General features: G+C 55.6%; 1 protein-coding gene across 2 annotated transcripts in view; it reads right to left on the minus strand.

Moving 5' to 3' along the window:
- Nucleotides 1–19946, minus strand: part of CERK (ceramide kinase) — a 50596-nt gene extending 30650 nt beyond the window's left edge. The window contains exon 1 of one of the 2 annotated variants that reach the window (XM_029204793.1): nt 19728–19946. In XM_029204793.1, coding sequence (XP_029060626.1) covers nt 19728–19860 — 133 coding nt within the window. In that variant the 5' untranslated portion in view covers nt 19861–19946. Of the gene's footprint in view, nt 1–3552; nt 3602–19727 lie in introns of those variants that run through there. The other variant, XM_029204794.1, reaches the window with a different exon arrangement.
- Between the last annotated feature and the right edge of the window lie 3272 nt (nt 19947–23218).

Consider the following 23218-nt stretch of genomic DNA (forward strand, 5'->3'; position numbering starts at 1 on the left):
AAGGCCAGAGGCTGGGGTATCTTTGGGACAAAGCAGCAGGGCACCCGGGGCAGGGGGAGCGTAGGGGAAGGTGATGGGGTAAAGGTGTGTCATCGTGTGCAGGCGTAATGAGGCCACCAGCCTCTGCACAGTCAGAAACGGGGCGCTGAGCACCACCTGAGGGTGAAGTTCGCGGCCCCATGATGTTAAAAGGTCAGCAAGCAGACACAGAAGCGGCCCAGCTGGAGGGTCGGTGGGCCTGTCTAGTCTCAACCAGATCAGCTGGAGCCAGACAGAGCTGACTCCAAGTTTCAGAAAACAACTCGGGCAAACATCTTACTATTTACGCTCTGTACTGCTTGGAGGACGTGCAAGTCTGAAAACGACCTTAATCAGTGGAGGCAGGTGCAATGGATCTGACGCAGAACCCACGGCTTCAGCAGCTGACATCCCCACTGCCTGCCTGCCTGCCAACACAGACTCCCTCCCTCTCTGACTGCACGCCCCGTGGGGCTTCTCTCCCGGCTCTGCGTGTGTGTATCCGTGTGTAACTGTGTGCGCGTATCTGTGTGCGTGTGTATCTATGTGCATGTATCTGTGTATGTATGTGTATCCATGTGCGTGTGTATCTGTGTGCATGTGTGTATCAGTGTGTATCAGTGTGTATCCATGTGTGTGTAGCTGTGTGCGTATCTGTGTACATACCTGTGTGTGTGTGTATCTGTGTGCATGTATCTGTGTATGTATGTGTGTGTAGCTGTGCGCATGTGTGTATCCATGTGTGTGTAGCTGTGTGTATCCATGCGTGTGTGTTATCTGTGTGTGTATCCATGTGCATGTGTATATGTGTGTGTGTATCTATGTGTATCTGTGTGTGTGTATCCGTGTGTGTGCATATCCGTGTGTGTGTGTAGCTGGGGAAGGCAGGGGCCGAGCACACCCTGTGCCACAGCTTGGTCCTGGCAGAGCAGGCCCTCTGGGTCCTACAGGACACACTGTGGCTTCAGCTGGTCCCACCCATCCTGACCGGCATCTCCTAACTCTTCCCCAGCCCCCCTCACCTGGACTCACTGCACACCCTTGTGTGCCGGCTGTGATGGAGGGCTCCACAGAACCACCAAGAAAACCAACCCACCGCAAGATGGCTTGGATGTAACTTCCACAAAAATATTCTCCTGTCTTCTCAAACTGGTTACTCCCCAAGAATTTGTTGCCACACCTCTGAGCACCTAAATCACCAAAGAGTTTTAATCACAGGCAGCACGGTCCCCACAGGGCATGTAGTTTACAAGCACATCCCGGGGACACACTGACCCAGTGCCACGAGGCGGCAACTCACGCTGGTACTTGGAAAGGATGCTTACGATGTGAGGGGCAAGCCGACGAGGCTCTGAGAACTTGCGTCCCATCACAGTCTGAAGGGTCTTGAACACTTAAAAGAGAAAATCTCATCATGCGAGCAAACAAAACGTGCTCTGTGCTGCCTTCCAGGTGCCCAGCAGGCAGCGCCAGGCATGCTCCCCACACACCTTCCCCAGGTCCTCTCGAGTGGGCAGCAGGCTCTGTGCTGGGTGCACACCACAGGGACGCTGAAAACATCCATCCCGGGTGTGCTCTGTCCTTGTTCTAATGTGGTTTCAGTTACTACTGGTCTCGAAGACTCAATTTGGAATCCAACAGAAACAAACTGTTTTATTACCCTCTACAGACATTACAAATTTTGAGAAACAAAAGGCAATGTTGGTCTTAAAACAAAGAACTAAAGAGATACTATGTATTAATGACAAGACTACCCTTCCATGGAGCACCATGTATTACCGCCATGATAAAAGTATTAAAAAGAAAAGGAAGTACAGAAAAAGAACCATTTGTGTCCGAAGAGTTAAAATGCAGTAATGTGGTCTTCCGGGAGACGGAAGACGGTGAGTGTGTTTGTAGTGAAGAGGACGCAGGGAAAACACAGCCGCAGGACAAAAACACACATTGTTCACTAGAAGTGCTTTCTTCCTTCTCTCCTTCCCTAATGGGGATATTAAATTGCATTTGGTACAATATTAAAGTTTAGGATATGTGTGATTAAAGTATAATTTAGGAGAGTTTTTTAAGTTTAAAATTGAAATTTTAAGTAGCACCAACTTTTGCAATGTTATAAAAACTGAGCAGATTCGAAATAAAGACAAATATAGAAGAGGCAAACTTTTGATAAAATTAGGAAAAAAACATAAAATTTGAATACTTATTTGATATTTTTATTTTATACTATTAAACATCTTATAAACCCAATCTCCAGCTATGATGCTCATTTTGGTCATTTTATTCACTGATAACAATAAATTCTACAACTTACCTGACACATTCCAAAGAAGTAAAGCATTTATAAGGCTTTACTGGAATGTATGGTCACAAATAACTTGCTTGGGATGTAAAGTAAGCATGTTGTAACCACACGCTCACTCGGGGACCACCTCTGTCCCTCAGCCAAGCCGCCAGCTCCCAGCCTTGCTCCCTTTTCTGGGAACGGTCTGTCTATACACCAGGTACCCCGTGCCCACACACACGCCAGACACACACACACACCCAGATGCACACACGCCAGATACACACACACAGCCAGATACACACACACACGCCAGATACACACATGCCACACACACCCAGATGCACACACGCCAGATACACACACCCAGATACAGACACACACCCAGATACACACATACCTCCAGATGCACACACACACACCACATACACACACACCAGAGATACACACACACACGCCAGATACACACAGCCAGATACACACGCACACCCAGATGCACACACACACACCACATACACGCCAGAGATACACATACAGATATACACACGCCACATACACACACACACCCAGATGCACACACACCAGATACACACACACCCAGATGCACACACGCCAGATACACACACACAGCCAGATACACACACACCCAGATGCACACACACACACCACATACACACATGCCAGAGATGCACACACACACCCAGATACATACACACACACACACCCAGATACACCCCCCAGATACACACACACACCCAGATACACACACACACCACATACACACACACCAGATACACACACCACATACACACACACCAGATACACACATACACACACACACACACACGGCCACCTGACTGGCCCGGGACTTTCTGATTCCCAGCTGAAACCCCATCTCCTCGGGGAGGCCTCCAGGTCCCCCCTCACCAGTGTGTCAGCCTGGCCTGCAGTCACTTTTCTGCCCCCTACTAGGTGGCATCTCCCTGAGGGTGGTCTTACTTGTTCCATTCAGAGCTGTGTGTGTCCCCACCGGTCACCTCCCACAGGGCCTGGCCAACCCGAGTCCAGCTCTGGTCTCCACGTGTCACACTTTGTCACATGAGTATGCCGGCTTTACGGTGGGCATAATAATAGTGATAGTAATAATAATTATTGCCACTTGTGAGGCCCACTTTGTGCTAAATGTAGAAGCTCGTGATCCTCACAAACAACCCAGAAGGTAAATATGATGACCCTCGCTGGACAGACGGACTCACAGAAGATGTTCCAGATCCTCATTCTACTGAAGCCTGGAGGTCAAAGAACTCGTCTAAGCCACCGGCAGGGCCAGGACTCGCTTCTGGCAAATCTGTCAAAAAACGTTTCCTGTCAGGCCGAGGTTAAAGAGAGCCTGCCAAACCTGAACACCAAGGGGGTACCGAGGCAGGGGCGCGTCCTCTGCACCCACAACCAAGGGCCCCCCTCAACTCCAGTGTGCACGACAGGCAACCAAGTGTGGACGCTGACAGCCACAGACCCACTCAGAAATTGGCGAAGAAAAAGACCTTTCTTTCCAAAAAACAAACAATAACCAAGCAGCCATGTAGGGCAAACGGTTGGAATATCTTTAATTTTGAAGGACTTAAGCTTTCACTTACAAGAATATCCTTATCAATAATATATCAGGATAGGTCATTTTATTAGGTTTTGCGCATTTTATAAAACCATACTCTAAATAATTTTGATTTCTTCTTAGAATGCGGCTCAAGTGAGTTAGAACTGCCGACTGAATGACTAAGACCAACCCCCTCTTCTTTCACTTTCAGATCCTTTGGCCAAACTTGAATGTGCCTCTCTGTGTGTTTCAGTTCAGTTTCAGCATTAATTTTTCTAATAATAAAGCAATCTATTTTAAGGGCCATTACCACCGGTTCAAATATAATTGTCACAAACTCAAAAAAAAAAAAAAAAGTTCTCATGCAGTAGAATCCTTTCCAAAAATGGACTGAAATTTGGTAACCAAACCTGGGCTGGAAGTTTCGAGGCTTTTGCTGACAAGAGATGCGATTCTTCTGTGCTCCCCTCCCCAAGGCGTGCGACTGTGCCTCGTGTGACAGGCAGTTACCCTCCCACAGGGGTGGTGACCGAAGGGCCACCGTGTTCCAGAGAAACCACAGGCAATGCCCGCGGGACAGGGCGCCCACGCTGCAGGCCCGCAGCTCTCCCGGGACAGCTAAGGACTCCGGCCGCTGTCACCACCGTTCTCGGTTCTGTTCTAGCCTTTTCAGTGCTCGCTGTGACCCACGAACGCTAAGTGTGCTTCACGGCTGTGACTCGGGGGGAGAAAATTCCCTGCTGTCTGTCAATCTGCTTATCTTACAAGTTCCTGGACAGCCGAGCGCACAGTGGCCTCTGTTCCCCCCGGAGACCGACCGCCCGTGTGTCAGCGCACACGTACCCCGTGCTGGTGGTGAGGTGGCCAGGGTCCCACAGACATCGAGGAGGCCAAGGGCGACCAGAGCAAAGACAAGTTCACAGTCAAGGGCACTACTCCGCTCCCAGGACACGTCATCCGCGTGAGAGGGATCACACGGGACAGGACAGGGCAGGTCCCCACGGAGCACCTGATGCATCGTGTCACAGCCCGAGACGCACGTCCACGGGAACTAGACGGCGATGAGGCCAGAGAGAAAAGCCGGGGTGCTGGCAGCCACGCAGCCCCACCCCGGGGCACCAGCACCGGGGCCCGTTCCCCGAGGAAGAGCCCGAGGGTCTGAGGTCACACCGCCCGACCCCGAGTCATTACGCAGGTGAAACGCGCCTCCCGGCAGCTCAGCCGCCCGAACACGTGGGGCAGAAGCAGAGCGCTCCCGGGTGAGAGCTCGCTGTGGAAAGGAAGACCAGGGAGCCCTGCTGCCCTCAGCTCACCACCTCGCAGAGTCCAGAAACACCGCGCAGAAAACAAATTCACTGGACCGTGGTCACAGTGCTCACACTGCCCCGTCATCCCCGCCGGCCCCACCCACGCCAGCGTGCGCTCTTATCTGCTACACGACACCATCACGGCCGGTGGGCAAAGCTGGGCTGCGACCTCCCAGACCCGACCCACAGGTCCACGTCAGGGTTGAAGGCAGACGCTGCCCTGTCCCGAGGCGCCCTCGGCGGCGAGCGCGGCACCCCTTCTCCAAGGCCCTGCGGGGCGGGGGCCCTCCCTCCACTCATCAATACCTGCTCCGGTTTAACAATGAGAGTCCGGAGAGCAGGCCGGCGCCACGAGAGACCCCACACGCCCGAGTCACATCACAATCACTTAGTGACCACACGGCCACACTGTCCCGGCACTTGGGGGAGCGGCGTCCCAGGCCCAGCAGACGACAGGTTTTGGATGTGATCGGGGAGGAGGGGAGGGGTCACGGGTGGAGGTCCCCTTGGGAGGCAGCAGGGGGCCCACAGGCCCGGCTGGTTTCAGAGGCACCCGCGCACCACGGACAGAACCCCACGGCCCGCTGGGGCAGGTCGCCGACGCCCCTGCTGGACAGACGAGCGAGCAAAGGCACCGGGGGGGGGGGGGCCCTGCTGGTCGCCGACGAGCCAGGACAGATGCCAGCGGGCAGGGCTTGTGCCTGGCTGGGTGAGCCGCCCCTGCGCCTGCTGCCTCCCCACTCAGCGACCTCCCCTGGGCGCCTCCACGTGAGGCCTTAGGTGAAAGGATCTTCGGGGCTGGATTATGTGACATCACCGCCACCCGCGATACCAATTCAGAAAAGGAAAGGGCCACGAGGAGAGGGACAGACTTAAGTGGCTTCACAAGAAGGGAAGAATTTGGATTTCCAACGAGAGAGAGGCATTTTGAGGACTAAACCTATAGACGGGTTTTCGATCTCTCTTCAAGCATTACACATTTTCTCCTACAGCATAAATGACACAAAGTACTTCTCCACTCCGAGACGTGTGCCCGAGACCTTGCCACCAAGACAACAAACCACGGTCTCGAGCACCTGCCACCTGCCATGGCCCGTGATGGCAGGTCCACACCTGTCCCAAATCCCGCAGGGGCGACGGAGGGGAGCGCGGGGACTGACAGGTGGACGCTGGGTAAGCACCCTCCCCATCTGCATGTCCACACACCCCACTAGACATTTCTAGAACAGTTTTCCAATTTCAGTCAAAACAGGCAAATCTTGAAGAGGTAGCTACTTCTCAGGTACCCTACCCAACCCAGGCAACCCCCAATGGCTTTTCTCATATAGAAAAAAATCTGTCTTCTAACTCCACAGAAATGGGAAATTCGTCCGGCAGCTTGACGTTGCAAGATCGTGTTCTCGAAGCTCCACAAGGCGGTGGGCGGGTGGCACCCAAGCGCCCCGACCACCTGGAGGCCACAGTCCTGATCACAGCACACAGGCGACATCACTCAGGGATACGCCAGAAGCTTGGATATTTTGGTGTGAAATCTCCTGATTTAAAATGTTGACTACAATTTGAAAAGGAAAAGAAAACCTCACTGGACAAGTCAAAAAATATCTGTGGACCAAATTTGGGCCAAATTTAGCCCAAGGGCGACCCATCAGCAGCCCCCTACAGACAACCCTCCCTACAGACACTCTGTGGTGACTCTGACCCTGCGGATCACAAATAAAATTGTATCACCCATAATGGCTATCATTTCACCCAGTCTAGCCTGACACACACAAAAAGTTTAAGTAAAATTAGATTCCTATCACTTTGGAAACAAAGTTGGAAACAAACCAACATAGCTCCTCGCGGATACGTAGCTCCTCGTCGATTTTTTACGAGCTCTGTAAGGCTACGCGGCTGCCACTCCAGGGTTATCTGTCTAGAAGAAGAATGGCAAGTCCTACAGACTTATCAACAGCAGGTCGCGTTTCTATTAGAACAATAATTGTTTCCACCGAATGATCTAGGTTAATAATTAAATTTCCATTTGTAACTGTTTCTTATTGGGTTTTTGTCTGTTTGTTTCTGGCCACACCACACCGCATGCAGGATGTCAGTTCCCCGACCAGGGATCTAACCCGTGCCCCCTGCAGTGGAATCGCAGAGTCTCAACCACTGGACCGCCAGAGAAGTCCCTTACTGGTTTATTTCAGTAACACAAGAATTTCAAACAAAACTGTAAGTATATCCTAGTTACTTTAGCCCCAAAGTTCCTGATGCTCAGATGAGGTGCTGGTCAATTATAATTTACTTGATCCAGTACAATGTGACCTTTGACCCTTGTCTGCACACCCACAGTGGCCAGCACGTCACCAGGACAGCAGCCTGGGAGGGAACCTGGTGTGCGTGTCCCATGCAGGGGCCCTGACCGTCTGTCCACCACTGCAGCTCTGGCAGCTACCCGGGGATGCTCACAGGAGGAACCCTCCTCCCCAGCAGCCTCCTACCTTTTCATCTCTTCTGACCCAAAGCCGAGCCTGGCTCACAGGTCCACCTTTCCTCACTCCGGCCAAACAGCAGTCCCCACTGTTGACCAGAAGGACTGACAGTGGATCCAGAGTAGAAGCCAAGGCTGGAACTGGGCCCTGGTGCTTCCCAGCTGTGTGACCTTGGGCAAATGCCTAGCATCTCTGTGCTGAGTTACCTTCTCTGTAAAATGGGGACACGTGAGGATGAAAGGATTCTCACCTAAAGTGCTGAGAAGAGGGCCTGGTGCCTGGCCGCACCCACGTGTGTTAGCTGTTCTTAGCGCACTCCATGGCAGGGGGCAGGTAACATCTCTTAACTATGACTCGGGTGCATGGGGCTAAGTGTCCTGAGAGGTAATCCTGTCCGGGACACTCTATCCCCTTAGGCTCAAGGAACTCCAGAAGGTGGCCAGTGCCAGGTGGCATCCTCACCAGCCAGGGACTGCACAGGCCCTAGGAGGGAAGCATGGGATCTACAGAAAAGGGCAGGTGAGGGCATTCAGATAAGGGACCCGGGATCAGAGGAAGAGGGAGGGCACCAGGCACTTTTCTTAGGAAAAGCGGCCCCACCAGTTTAGCCATTTATAGTCAGGTTTACAGGGAGAAGCGGCGGGCTGCGGGGGGCTGGCAGGGCAGGCCAGGGGCCCACCTGGAGCCCCACGGGCTCTCTGTGGGCTCAATCAGTGTCCAGCTCAGTTGAGTCTATTTTTAAACCTTTCTAGATCATTCCAGGCACAAAATCTTTGGCATCTTTAGGTCCTAAAATATTTCAAGATGTACTTTTCTCTTAGAAGACATTCAATTATCAGGTATATCGTGGTCTATGCTAACCCTTAACGCGCGTGAGTCACCAAGGCTCATGAGTAAACATTAAAGAGCCCAGGCGCTGCGCCCGAAGCTGCCCCACCATGCTCCACTCACGTGCTCAGCACTGCTACGGGCCCACCTAGCTTCAGACAGGGAGGCGGTGCCGGGACAAAAACCCCGCCCTCTGGCAGGTAACGGTGGGATGTGGGGAGGCCTCTGAGAAACGACGAAGTTGATATACGTGTTTTATCAACTTATCCAGAGTCATAAATGCTATGGAAAAGGCAGTGGAGCAGGTCCACGGGGCTGGGGGGCTGCAGGGGGGTGGGATGCCTCACGGACAAAGGCTGATGGCAACCTAGGAGCTGGGCAAAGGCCCTGGAGCACGAGCATCCCTGCGGAGCTTCAGGACAGGCAGAGGCCAGTGGGGCTGGAGCAGAGGGAGCTAAGTACCACGGAGGCAGAGGCGGTGCCGGAGCCCAGGAGGGCCGCAGTCCAGGCAGCCCCAGGCAGGGAGGAGCGGCTCCGGAGGCTCACCGCCTTGGACTCTCATCTAAGATGCCTCATGGCTCCTGGGCACCCCTGCTGAGCTGTCAGGTGAGGCACAGACAGTACAGGGAGTCAGGAGCGCGTGTTTCTGTGGACCCAGACCTCTGAGGCAGCACCGCTTCTGGCAAATGAACCTAAAGCCCCGGCCCTTGGACCCCCTTCCACGGAACACTCTCTATAAGGCCTCCCAGGGCCCTTGGGTACCAGGGCAGACCCACTGCAGGCCTGGCACCATCCACCCGGGCCCCCAAGACGCCACGCAGACCTGGGCCAAGGCGTCCCCGGGAAGGAGGGAGCCGGGCGTGCTCTGGATGGAGGCCTGGGAATCAGCGGCTTCGCGGATCGGGTGCGGTCTGATGTCCACTGGTTTCCTGAGAAAGGCTGCACAAGCCGTGTGGCCAGAGAGGAAGCCGAGACGTGGGGACTGCTGGGGCCACAGGCTGGCGGGCAGAGCAGGCGGCCCGTTTCCACCCAGGAGCCGCTGCTCACACACAGTCACACGTGCACATGCTCCTGCAGTCTCTCACATGCACCTGTGCACACACTCACACACGTGCACCTTCCCTTTGAATGGGGCTTGGAGACAGGATGCAGACATCACACTGCTGACAGTTCGCTGTCGTCCCCACGTGAAGAAATGTCATCAACACCGTCCGTCCGGAAAGATAAGGCATCACCGTGTCCTCCTGACCCCAAACCCATAAACCAGAGCAGCTCCCGCCCGTCCTGAAACAGTCCTGCCTAAGAGGGACTCGCTACCACCTTTGTCGCTCTTTGGCCTTTGACCCTGGCCACTGCGGGGAGAGCCCAGCAGTCCTGGAGCACCAGCGGCCTAGCGGTCTGGCCAAGCGTCCGGCTCCAGGTGGCCCCCGGCCCTGCCGCCCTCAGGGTTCTGCTCCATCCGCACCTGTGACAGGACTGGGACTGGCCTTTCAGGAAACGCCTCTGCCACACCTGCTTGGGACAGGGCTCTCCTCGGGTCCCGAGGCCGTAGGTTCAGGGAACAGGTTACATTGGCCCTGGACCTGCGGACCGTATACCATGGAGCCAACTCTGGCAAAACTGCATTTCCACACACAGGAAACAGCCTGTCCCCGACCCCCACTCGCACAGCCACAGGCTCCTCTGACCACGTGCTACCCTGTGCAAGCATCCCCAGCCTAGTGACCAGGGGCCCGTGTGGTGCCCCCGCCCTCGGCCGCTGGGGGCTGCAACCAGACTGATTCCTGCTCCAAGAACCCTGCTCTCCCCCCACCTGCCTGCTAGGAAAGGCAGTGGGCGCTGCAGAAACGAACCCCGGCATCCACGTCCTTGCAGGGGGGCGTACCCCAGGATCTCAGCGTCCCAGACTGCCCCCCACCTGCCCCAGACTGCCATCTCTGAAATGGGGACAACACCAGGATGGCTCCAAGGGCTATGGTGAGGATTACTTGAGGCGGTAAGCACAGCACTACCGGCACGAGAAAGTCAGCCTAGACAGACACAGTTCCGACCAGGATGAAGCAGGCGCACGACCGCCTATCCCTCCTCTGATGGTAACCAAGAGGTCTGGACAAGATGGGAGGGAGACAGTTAACTGAAGACACCAAAAGCAAAGAGCAGCGGGCCAGTGGCCGGAGCAGCACCCACGCAGAAGGAGCAGCGCCCGGCAGTCTTCCAGAGCCTTCCTTTCCTCTCCAGCCCCAGCTCTGAGCCAAGCGCAGCCTGAGATCTAGAACAGCTCGCTGGATGCAGACAGCGAACACCCACCCCTCTGTCCAGAGGAGCCAGAGCATGGCCGGCAGGGCTGGGAAGGGCGTCCTGGCCCTGCCCGTGAACTGACACGCGCCGGGCTCCAGGAACAGAGGAGCCCTGGGAGCCGAACTGCCAAGTGTGCCAGCTCCCCGGCCCCGGACTCACCCCCCGAGTGACAAACACCAGGGTGGCCCCCCACAGCGTGAAAAAGGCCTTGAGAGCTGGACTGATGTGGAAACCCCTCCCACAATGTGAGACCGACTTGCCGTCTGTGTACAACCAGGCTGAGCACCTGCCTAAGAAAAGAAAATTCTCCAAAGGACTTTGACAGGACCCAGAGCCTCACAAAGAAATATGAAAAATGTCCAGGGTACAAAATTAGTCAGTACACCAAGAACCAGAAAACGCTGGCATGCCCAAGGGAAAGACAGTCCACAGACGCCCGGCCTGAGATGACCCAGATGTCGGAGGCATCAGACAAAAACTTTACCGTGGTCGGTATAACCGTGCTCGGTGAGGTACAGCCGAACATTCTGAAAATGAACGGAAAGATGACAGAAGTTCCCAGGAGAGAAAAATAAACTATTAGAAGGAACCAGATGGAAGCTTTAAAACTGAAAGTACAGCATCTGAAATAAAACATCCACTAGCCGGGCTCAGTAGCGGAGTGGGGGTGACACAGGAAAGCCAGTGAAGCTGAACAGGTCAGTAGGAATAATCTGTTCTGAACAGAGAGAAAAAATATTTTTAAAAATGCACAGGGACCTTCCGCTGCTGAGATGATGGACGAGGCGTGCTTTTCCCTGTTCCTCCACTGAGCCATGTGTCACACGAACGCAGGGAGACTCTGAAAGGTGGGAGAAGGAGGAAGCTGGCCGGGGACCTCGGGACCAGGGAAGGACAGGGGTGAGTTCCCTGGGTTTCCTTTTGCCTCAAGCACCTCAGATTTGAAGAATCTAGCAACCTGGAAGTGCCAGTGGGTACAAACCAAAAACCCCAACAAAGAGTGCCCGCTCTGGCCAAAGGACCAGGGGAAGGACGGCCCAGTAAGACAGGAAACTTCTAGACAAACAACAAACACACAGGAAACCTGGCCCCACGCCCACACGCCAGCAAAGTCCGCCTGGGAGCCTAGACTTCCACCCGCAGGGGTGTAGGGCGGCACCAGGGTGGCGTGGCGTGAGGGAAGGCACGCAGGGAGCCAGAACTTTCATCCCAGACAGCTGGTAACGAGCCTCACTTCCCACAGGGGTCGGTAGAGACAAAGGGGGAGTGGACTTCCACCTTCACTCAGCAGTAGTGGGGTGGTGTCAGGGGAGACCTAGGGGAAAGTCAGGATTTTCACCACCACCCACCTCCACCTACCCAGGTGTCAGGAGACCCTTGGAGAGCAGTTGCGAGGCACCCCTACCCCTTCCAGCCAAGGGGGTCTCTGTGCAGGCCTAGTGGGGGGCCGGAAGTCCTAGCCCACCCAGCAGCAATGAGGAGCCCCTCCCCTCCGACTGTCAACAGGGCCGAGGGGAACCTGGACTTCTTCTCCCACCTGGCGGTAACTAGTCCCCCTCTTCCCTGATGGAGCAGTGTCAGAGAGAGCAAGCTAAAAGAGGAAATTTAAATAAGATCCAAAATTTCATAACACAGGGGCTTCCCTGGTGGTGCAGTGGCTGAGAGTCCGCCTGCCGATGCAGGGGACACGGGTTCGTGCCCCGGTCCGGGAAGATCCCACATGCCGCTCCGTGAGCCATGGCCGCTGAGCCTGCGCGTCCGGAGCCTGTGCTCCGCAACGGGAGAGGCCGCAACAGTGAGAGGCCCGCATACCGCAAAAAACAAAAACAAACAAAAATTTCATAACACAGTACAAAAATGTCCAGGTTTCAATCTAAAATCAACCACCATGCCAAGAAGTAGGACGATCTCAAAACGAGAGAAAAAAAGACAATCGCTGGATGCCAACACCGAGATGACAAAGATGTTAGGATTGTCTGACAAGGACCTTAAAGCAGCCACTACGAAAAGGCTTCACGAACAATTACACACCTGAAACAAATGAAGACACATAAAGACTCAGCAAAGAAAAAAAGTCTTAGCAAAGAAGTAGAAGATATAGGGACTTCCCTGGAGGTCCAGTGGTAAAGAATCCGCCTTCTAATGCAGGGAATGCGGGTTCGACCCCTGGTCGGAAAACTAAGATCCCACATGCTGCAGGGCAACTAAGCCCATGCGCCACAGCTACTGAGCCCTCTTGCCTCAACTAGAAGGCCCGTGTGCCGCAAACTATAGAGCCCACATGCCCTGGAGCCTGTGTACCACAACTAGAGAGAAGCCCTCATGCCTCAACAAAGATCATGCAGGCCTCAACAAAGACTGCCCATGCTGCAACTAAGACCCAATGCAGCCAAAAATAAAGAAATAATAAATAAATCTTTAAAAAAGAAAAAAGAAATAGAAGATATAAATAAGACCCAAATGGACATTTTAGAACTGAAAAATACAGTAACCAAAACAGAAAACAAACACGTGGACTGAACAGCAGAACGGAGAGGCAGACGAAAGAATCAGTGAGCTGGAAGATGGGGCCACAGAAATGGCTAAAACTGAACAGCAGAGGAAAACAGAATCAAAAACAAACCAGAAAAAGACAAAACGAATAGAGCCCCAGAGACCTGTGGGGTTATAATGGAGGACCCAACATGTGTGTCACTGCAGTCCCAGGAGCAGAGAAGGAGAGGGGCTGAAAAAGCGCTCAAAAAATAATGGCTGAAGACTTCCCAAATTTGACAACAGGCATAACCTCAAATATGATTAATCCAAAGAAATCCAGTCCAAGACACATTACAGTCTGGATTCTGAAAATCAAGTACAAGGAAAAGAACGTTCACATCAGCAAGAGAGAAACAACACCTTACCTACAGGTGAGAAAACTTTGAATGACAGTGGATTTCTCCTCAGAAACCATGGAAGCCAGAAGGAAGTGGCACAATATTTTTCCAGTGCTGAAAATAAAAGAATGGTCAACCTGGAACCTTACACCCAGCAAAAATCTCCTTCAGGGATAAATTAAAACATTCTCAGATGAAGAAAAACTAAGAGAACTTGTTGCCAGCAGACCTATCATAAAAGAAAGGATGCAGGAAGTAGAAGCGAAGTGATAAGAGTCCCTGGCGGGGGGGGGGGGGGGGGGAGGGAAGAAAGAACAGAGTAAGCAAAGATATGGGTAAACACAATAGGATTTCTTTCTCTTCCTGACTTTTCTAAATAATGTTTGCGGGTGGAAGAGAAAATTATAACACCAATGTGGTTCTAAATGCATGCAGAAGAAATAATTAAGACAATTTCATTATAAAACGGGAGAGTAAAGTGAGGCAGAGAGGTAAGGTTTCTGCACTTCACTCAAATTGGTAACATGGCAGCACCACAAGACTGGGATGAGATACGTATATATAGACCAATACTCTGGGGAACCACTCCACCTCTGTACAAAGAGGTGCGCTCAAAAACAACACAGATAGTTTACCACCATAAACAGCTAAAAAAAAAGATGAAGATATATAGACAAATCAAAATGGAATTCTAAAAAAATATTTTTAAGTAATTCACAGGAAGGCAGGGAAAAACAGAGAAACGAAAACCAGAAAACAAAAAATAAAATGGTAGACTTAAGCCCTAATATATTTACATTAAAAAGACACAGATTGGCTTAGTTAATTAAAAAACATGTGTCAACCCTATGCAGTCTAAAGAAACTCACTTCAAATCTAATAATGTAAGCAGGTTGAAAGTAAAAGAATGGAAAAGATGTGTGCAGCAGGAGTGGCCATGTCAACCGATAAAGTAGACTCCAGAACAAATACAATGATCAGAGACAGAGAAGGGCATTACACAACAGAAAAAGGGTCAATCCAAAATGAAGACATAGCAATCCTGAATGTGAATGCACCAAACAACAGAGCAGGGAAATGCATGATGATACATAATGGTTTAGAGCAGGGTCGGCAAACCGCAGGCCAAATTCAGCTTGCTGCCCACTTTTGTAAATAAAGTTTTGTTGGCACACGGCCACGTGCATTCACTCTCACGCTGCCTACAGCAGCTTTTGTGCTAAAACAGCAGAGCTGAGAAGTTGTGACCCACAGAGCCTAAAATAATTGCTATCTGGCTTTTGAAGAAAATGTTTGCTGACCTATTTTAGAGTAACAAATAAAAGTTAACCTTGGAATTATCTCAGATTACGATATTTATGACCACGTTCGCCGACTGTTAAGTCACGTAACCTGAACATAACCGAGGGAGGTGCCTAGAGAGACAGACGGCAGGCAGGACTGCTGTTTTCCTGACATCCGCTTTCGAAACCACAAAAGCCTGTACGTCTCTTCCGACAGTGAATCACATGCAAACCTAGAATGAGATTCTATTTTTTTTTTCTGTAACAGGTAGACAGGATTGCCATTTATTTCCTATTCAAGTATACTGAGAGTCCTCCTATCGCACTGTGCAGGTCGTTAGCTTTACACCATCGACGCTATCTATAGCACTTTTGACTTCCTCATGGGGCATAACTAAGACACATCTGGGGACACTGAAACACAGGACTACAGGATCTGTGGTGTTTACGCTTTAGAGGACTCTGTAGAATTTGTGGGCTTTACACAAACCATTCAGCTTCCCAGCCACTTCCAATGGTTTCGAACCCACATCCTCCAGAGAAAAGTCAAGGTGCTGGGAGAGCGAACAGCAAAGCAACCACTCCCCCCCACGTTCTCCTGCCAGTGGCAGCGGTGACCCCAGGACATGCTGCATCCCACACAGCCGGAGCCCAGTCCCGAGGCGGCCTCCACTCACCATGTGGCCAGGGGCAGGCCACACCTCACCTCCCATATGCGGCCATCCACACAGGGTTGTTCAGCACCTGCCGTGCACAGGCACACGAGGAGCCCCGGGAGAATGGGGACGAGGGACACGAGGAGGGGGTCATCAGTATCTTAACAAACACACAAAAAATATATTTTCTAAAGCCTAAACACAGTTCCTTAAGTACTTGTCTTTTTCCTTAGGATAGATGATCAAACGTGGCAAAGTCACCAAACTATACACTTAAAATGTGTGAATTTTATTGTATGCAAATTATGCCTCAATAAAGTTGACGTTAAAAAAGTCATGTTTTGGGCTTCCCTGGTGGCACAGTGGTTGAGAGTCCGCCTGCCGATGCAGGAGACGCGGGTTCGTGCCCCGGCCCGGGAGGATCCCACATGCCGTGGAGCGGCTGGGCCCGTGAGCCATGGCCGCTGAGCCTGCGCGTCCGGAGCCTGTGCTCCGCAACGGGAGAGGCCACAACAGTGAGAGGCCCGCGTACCTTAAAAAAAAAAAAAAATTCACTGTTGAAGGTTAAGACTAAGGGTGATTCTTTTTCTGTGTGCTTTTCTGTGTTTCCTAGATTTTATTAAATCAACATGAGTTACTTTTATAAGCATAAAAAACCTTTTTGTTTTAAGTATCTGTGGCTTGCCTACCTTTTGCTGGGCACTGCGTAGGGGTGTTGGGGACATTCTGTAAATATAGCAGTGACCTACCCAAGGAGAGCCCTACCAGTCCCGGGGCATCCCAGGTTCGGGGGGGAGCTGCCAGAGGAAGGGGGGGATTTCCTTCAAAGGTGGAGCCTGGGCACTGCCCCACCCCACCCCAGGGTGCCAACACACTCCTCCCAGCTCCAACTCTAAAGGAACACATCCAGGGTCTCTTTTCCTGAACCCCGGGGGGTACAGCCCAGATACAGTTTCACTCTGTTTCAAGCTGAACTAGCCCGACCCACTGTGAGAAGACTGGGTCTGGGTTTCCTGTTTTCAGTCTGCCCCACTTCCGGCCAGGCTGGTGCCCCGGAGCCTCACAGCTTCCTTAAGAGCAGCTGTTCCTGGGTCCAGACAACGCTGCCCCCTGAAATCCTGTTCCCTCCTTTGCTCTCAACTGCTGAGCCCCCTCACGGATGAAGGAGCGTGGGCCTGGATTAAAAGCCAGCTCCCTTCTGGACATTACAATCAATTGCAATCAGTTCACAGCGTCCATTTTTCCTGTCTGCAAACAGGGGCGATGCTATGGAGAAACTGAGCGCGTCAGATGAAGCAGCTGCGCCCGGTGCACGCGGCTGCCCCGGGGCAGGTCCCTCCTCTGTCCCCCGAAGGTGATCTCAATTCACTCCCTACCGCACCAGTCTGTTTTTGCACAACCCTCCCCTCCCTTCCCTCCCCGGCCAAGCCGTAGTCCATCCCCGCCAGCAGACACGCCTGGGACTGCAGCAGGCCGGGTACTGCCACTCCGTAACTGAATCAAATGTCCCGCGTGGACGGGTTCCTGTCTCCCTGCTGCCAGTGGTGCTGTCAAGCATGCAATCACCTGACGCAGACCCCACTGCCCTGCGGGTGCCGCTGTGGGAAGGCCCCGAGCTGCAGCAGCTACGTCCCTGCACTGCTGACCCACTGCCTTCCCAGGGTGGTGGGCTGCACAGGGGCTGCCAGGGCTCCCACAGCCCCGGGCCCTCCGGGGAGGGGACCAATCTCTTGCATACCAGGTCCCTGTACGAAAGGGCCTTCACGGTTTGTAAGAGTGAAGCCACCACTGTTCCCGGGAAGAGGGCAGGCAGCTGTGTCAGCGAGGGGCCGCCCCAAAGCACGCCACACAAACCCGAGGATCTGGGAACCGCAGACCATAATGGTAGCCGGCTGAGAGCAGGCGAGGAGTGACCTCCCCACCGAGACGCCCCAGACGGGTGGGGTCTGTCCAGTGTCCACATGGCCGCTGTGGCCTGAGGGAGGCCACACCACCCGGTGCACAGCAGCTGGAGTTGGACCCACCACGCCTCAAACCCGGGTTCAACCACTAGTTGGGCCGGTTTCTAAAACTCTCTATATCCATAAAATACAGGAGAAGCTGCCCCGCAGGAATGCATCATGCTTGAATGGGATACAGGACAGAAGCACAGTGGCTGCGCCCAAGTGCCCCACAAAATGGCAGTGCCCCATCCTTAAGCCGAGAGGTTTACAGGAAAGCCCCGAAGCCCTCGGGGACAGGCCAGGCAAGACCTAGTCGTGTGGTGCCAGGAGGCCGGAGGATGACGTCTGAGGAGTGACATATCTTCCCAAGGGGACAACAGAAAGCTGGTAGAAGGGTAGAGCCTCAGACCCCCGGCCACAGATAAGCTCTCTGCAGACCATGCTTCTGGTGACGCCGAGGCTAGAAACCAAGAGTCCGAGACCGCCCTTGACCTTGGCCCCAATTAACCAGCCAGCTCTGCCTCACCGCTCCCCCACCAGCAGAGCCACACAACCTCAGTGTCCAAAAGCACCCCCAGACCCATCGCAGCACCCCCGACTGCCCCCAAGGCATCTGAAAGCCATCCCAAAGTCAGAACATCCACCAGAGAACACTGACCTACACATCCCTCCCCGATACTTAACAATGAAATCCCTGCTCCTGCAGTTTCAGTAACTACAAACCTGGAATTCAGGTTCCCCTGGCGCTGCTCATTCAATCCAGGCAGACCCAGCCCTGCTCGCCACCACTCCCACCAGGACTAGGCCAGCAACCTCCCACCTGCAGTCCCTCCTCTGTCTGCTCTCCTCCAAGCTGCCACAGGGATCCCTTCTCCAGGTTAAGATGGATAAAGCCCTCCTGGGGTCCCCATCTCAGCCCATGCCACCCAAACAGCCCCGTTTCCCCTCCCCCATCTCCCTCCATTCCTGCAGCACCCCGTGGACCTCTGGCCTTGGCACTTGTGGTCTTCCTGCAAGGACCATCTCTTCCCAATGTGCACAGGTCCCTCCAGGGCTCTGGTCCAATGCCCTCCTGCAAGTGAGGACTTCTGAGACCTCCTGCACCACAGCGACCTGCCCCCACCCTGCAAGGCTCTTCCGAGACATACACGCCCCTATGTGTTCCCCTCTTGTCTCTCCCTCTAATGGAAAATGCTCCATTGCGGCAGGGACTTTGTCACGTGCGCTGAGCAGAGGCGAGGATTACCGCCGCGCCCTTCCCGGACAGGCCCTCAATAAAAAATTGCGAAAGACAAATGAATGAGATGGAAACACACCCACACTCGCCAGCCCTGCGCTTCCTCGCCAGCCACGGACGCCTCCCCCCTTCTCACTGGCCAAAGGCGCCTCCTGTAATCCTCCTCCTCCTGCCAGGGGTCAAATGACACCTCCTTGATAAGCCTTTGCCCACCCCTCTGCCGCCGACGTCTCGGCCCTGGGAGCCGCTGGCCCCTTCTCCTTGGGGAAAGAGAGTGCCCTTTTCAGTTAAATTACACTTCTCCAAATCGGAGGGCCTCCGCAGGTCCCGCGTCCAGCCTGTTGCACCAGAATTAACACCCACACCAACCCCACCAGGGAGCACAACCCATACAGAAGATCATGAGCCTGTCTTTCACTTTACAACAGGAATTCCTGACCCCGCTCTGGATCCCCGCTAACGAAAAGCATCTGTACTCGGGTTAAACTGAAACCGAGGGCGGGGCGCCGGCACTCCCTCGGGATCCATCCGTAATCAGTCTCACAGTCGATCCGGATGGTGCCTTTCAGATGCTTGCGGGCCGGTCACGGAGATGCGGCCCCGTCCAGGTGACACCTCCCGGGCTGCAGACCTCCCCCGCCGTCACCACCCCGCGCCTCGCCCTCCGGGGTCGCATCCTCGCCGGGACCGCAGGCGCCCGGGCTCCGGCCCTCCCCGCCGGGACCTCCCCCCACCCCCACCCCCGCCCCCGCTCCGGCGCTCGCTCTTTGTCACCCCGGTCCCGGAGTGTACACACCCTCGGCGCCCGGGACTCCTCCCTGCCAGCTGCTGCCGAGACCCCGGCCCCCATCTCCGGGCCTCCGGTCCCGGAGCCCCCGCCTGCCGGCCTCCCCGCCCCGCCACCCCGGCCGAGCCCGCGGGCCGTAGGCGACACTCACCCGCGCCGGGGGCGCCGGCTCCGGGCCCCGGACTCCGCCACCAGCGCAGCAGCGCCCGCGCGGGGTCCAGGCTCACTGCGCAGCGCTGCTGCTTCACCCACAGCACCGAGCGCAGCGGCTCCGCGGCCCCCATCGCGCCCAGCGCCCAGGGCGCCGCCGGGTCGGCCGGGCTGAGGGCGCGCAGACGCCGAGGGGCGCTGGACCGTTAGCGGCCCCAGGAGCCCCGGTCGCGGCTGCGGCTGCGGCGGCAGCGTCTGCGTCGGCGGCGGCGGCGCGGGGCGGGCGGGGCGCGCGGGTGGGCGGTGCTGCGTCACCCCGTACGCAGAGCGGCCGCGGGGGACCAGGCGGGGGACGGGGAGGCGGAGCGGGGGAGGGAGAGGGGGGTCGGGCTGGGGAGGAGGCCGGACTGGGGGGACTGAGAGGCGGCTGGACGGGGGAGGGAGGAGTCGGCCGGGGGAGGTGGGGCGGGGCGAGGGGACGAGGAGAGGCCGCGAGGCGGACCGGGCGAGGGGACGAGGAGGGGACGGACGAGAGGGGTGCAGAGCCGAGGAACCAAGGGGGTGTCTGGGCGGGGGGACCTGAGAAGGGGACCGGGCGTGGGGGCGGGGGAGAGGCGGGAGCAGGGAACAGAGGAGGGCGAGGGGGAGGGGCCGGGCGATCAAGGAGGGGGCTGGGCTGGGGTCTGGCCGCGCGGACCGGGTGAGCTCGCCCGGGCGAGTCCGCAGGGCTTAGCTCTGGCCCGAGGAGGTGGCTTCCCCTTGCCGCCGGTCCTGGGGTCCGGGCCGCCGTGGCCGGGGGCGTGGAGCTCAGTAGCGCCTCCCTGGTGGGTCGTCGGGACAGGCGGGGGCCTCCAGGGGCGCCGAAATGCTGCCTGGGCGGTCGTGCGGGTGTGACGGAAAGCCACGGGCCTTGGATGGGCTCCGCGCCCCACGCCTGTCCTCCTGCGGCCGCTCTGGGCAGCTTGACTTTGGGCGTCGGGCGGCATCTTGGATACCCCGTCTTCTTCTCTTGAAGGCCTGGTATGCACCCTCTGGAGGTGTGGACTGTGCTGGGGCCAGCATGGAACTGGACACCCTCTCCACTGCTTATAGGCCACCCTCATGACCACCCAGGGAGGCAGGTGCTGCAGCACCCCTACACTCCTAAAGGGGCAGTTTTAGGCACTGGGGATTGAGCAGTAAGGGATGGAGCCAGCATTTGAACCAGGCAGTCTGGGTCAAAGGGCCCTGCCGGGCCTGCACACCTAGGATGAGGACAGATTCCCCCTGAGGAGGCACGTCCTGATCACAGGTAGCAGAGGTGTGGCTCAGAGGCCTGCCAGGGTCCAGCCACCCTTTACTGCCCCCTGGAGTATGTGTCTGGGCTGGGGGCTGCAGAGAGCAGCTAGGGGTCCCACAGCCCCAAGTTCTCATGGCCAGCCAGCCTGCTAGGGGAAGATGCTGGAGTATAAGCGGCCACCAGAGGGGAGGGGCCTGCAGGCTGGCAGGCAGGGAAGGCTGGCTGGAGGAAGCAGTCTTCCTCTAAGGGGCCTGGGAGGAAGCTGGAAGGGGGCAGGCAGCTGAGCCCTCCTCTCCCCTCCTGAGCAGGCCCAAGGAGAGGGGGGCTGCTGTTTTGAGCACTTTCCTGAGAGGCATCACCCTGGTGCCCCCGGATTCTCTTCCTCACCACCGTGCTCAGCTCAACCGTCCCCTCTCCACAGGGGGCCTTCCCTGACCCCCTGCTAAGTGCAGCACCCAGCCCAGCGAGGCTCGAGCCCTGCTCTCAGAGCATGTCCGCCCCCTCAGCAGATGGCAGAAGGGCAGGCCCGCGGCCTCGCTGCCCGTGCCTGGCACTGGGGAGCCACAGGTACTGGTCTGATCCTGCCAGCTCCCTGTGATTCACTCCTTCTGGGAGCCCAGCCCCTTTCAGGCTGGGTACAGGGAATCAGGAGCCAGAAGAGGGCAGAAGGTGGGGTGTGAGTTCTAGCCCCTCCCTCGGGCAAGGCAGGCCTGATCTCCCAGCCCAGTAGGGCTGATGGCAACAGGGCTGCTGCTCTGAGGCTCCGAAAATGTGCATATGAAATGTCTTTGGAAATCTTGCACCAGCACCAGGCAGGGGGCTGGTAACACACTGCTGCACGTGAGGAGGGAGGCCAGGAAAGGGCCGGTGGGCAGGGACTCAGAAATGCCAGCCTCGCTGTGTGGCCTCTCCCTGTGGCCTCCCTGGGCCGGGCCCCTTCTGCCCTCCTCAGTTACTCACACAGGATCCTTGAATGCCACCCGTCAGCTCATACAGTCCTGTAGCCAGGGGGGCGCCCAGAGAGGACTCAGGTCCCTTCCCCACCCCCGCCCTCAGGGAGCTGTGTCGGGGAGGCAGCGGCATCAACTACAAAACACTGGTTGGGCCCCAAGGGAGCCCCACCCTCCTCACCTGACAGCCTCAAAGTCCACAGGCCAGGCCAGGGGGCTCTTAGCGGCTTTTATAGGCTGCATTGTGACCCCCTAAAATTCACATGCTGAAGCCCTGACCCCCAGGACCTCAGAACGTGAGTGGAGTTGGAGATAGTCTTTACAGAGGTGATTAAGGTTTAATGGGGCGTTGGGGGTAGGCCCCAATCCAGTGTGACTGGTGGCTTTATAAGAGAGGGGATTTGGACACTCAGAGGGACCATGGGTGATCGGGCACAGAGGGTCAAACACGTGAAGAGGCAGCAGGAGGGCGACCATTTGCAAACCACAGAGAAAGGCCTCAGAGGAAAGCAACCTGCTGGCACCTTGATCTTAGACTTGCAGCCTCTCTGAACTAGAACTGAGGAAATGAATTTCTCTTGTTTCAGCCACCCAGTCTATGGCATTTTGCAGCCCCAGCCAACCACTACCGTGGCCTTCCACCCCAGGGGGCTGTAGTCTGGGGTTTGGCTGGGGAGGGGCCTGTCCAAGGCAGGACCACATGCTTAAACCAGACAGAGAATTTATTGAAATAAAGGCCAAGTTTTCAGAAGACGTGCTTCCTGCACTTGAGCTGGATGGGAGAGGGTTGGGCAGGAGGTCAGGCCCTGCGTGAGGGCTGTGGGCCCGTGACTCTGAGCACAGAGCTGGGGGCGCGGAAGGAAAGAGGCGGCTTTGCCCCAGAGCAGCTACTGGGCCCCTGCCGCGCCAGGTCCTGGTGGGCCCGTCAGGAGCTGGCTGCAAAGGCAAATCAGCAGAACAGCCACCAAGAACCTTTAGAGGCTGGGGTGACTTGGCCGTCTGCGTTCAGAATGCTCCGGGCTCCCTTGCTGGCCTTCCAGCCACCTCACCTCTCACCTTTCCCATGCTGGGCCCTGGCCAGATGCCCTTCCCACGTGTCTGCCTGGGAAAGCCCACCAGCCTTCTCCTTTAACGCGGCCGAATCCCTGGGCAGCTGGCTTCATGGGGCTTCCTCGGGGCTGCCCGTCCATGGCCTAAGCTCCACCTGTGGCACTGCAGAACCTGTTGCTGTTGGTGTGTGCACATTGCTGGCCATTTCTCCAC

The sequence above is a fragment of the Monodon monoceros genome, unplaced genomic scaffold (genome assembly GCF_005190385.1).
Source record: "Monodon monoceros isolate NGI ecotype Baffin Bay Population unplaced genomic scaffold, NGI_Narwhal_1 Super_Scaffold_6, whole genome shotgun sequence".
NCBI classification, from domain to species: Eukaryota; Metazoa; Chordata; class Mammalia; order Artiodactyla; family Monodontidae; genus Monodon; species Monodon monoceros.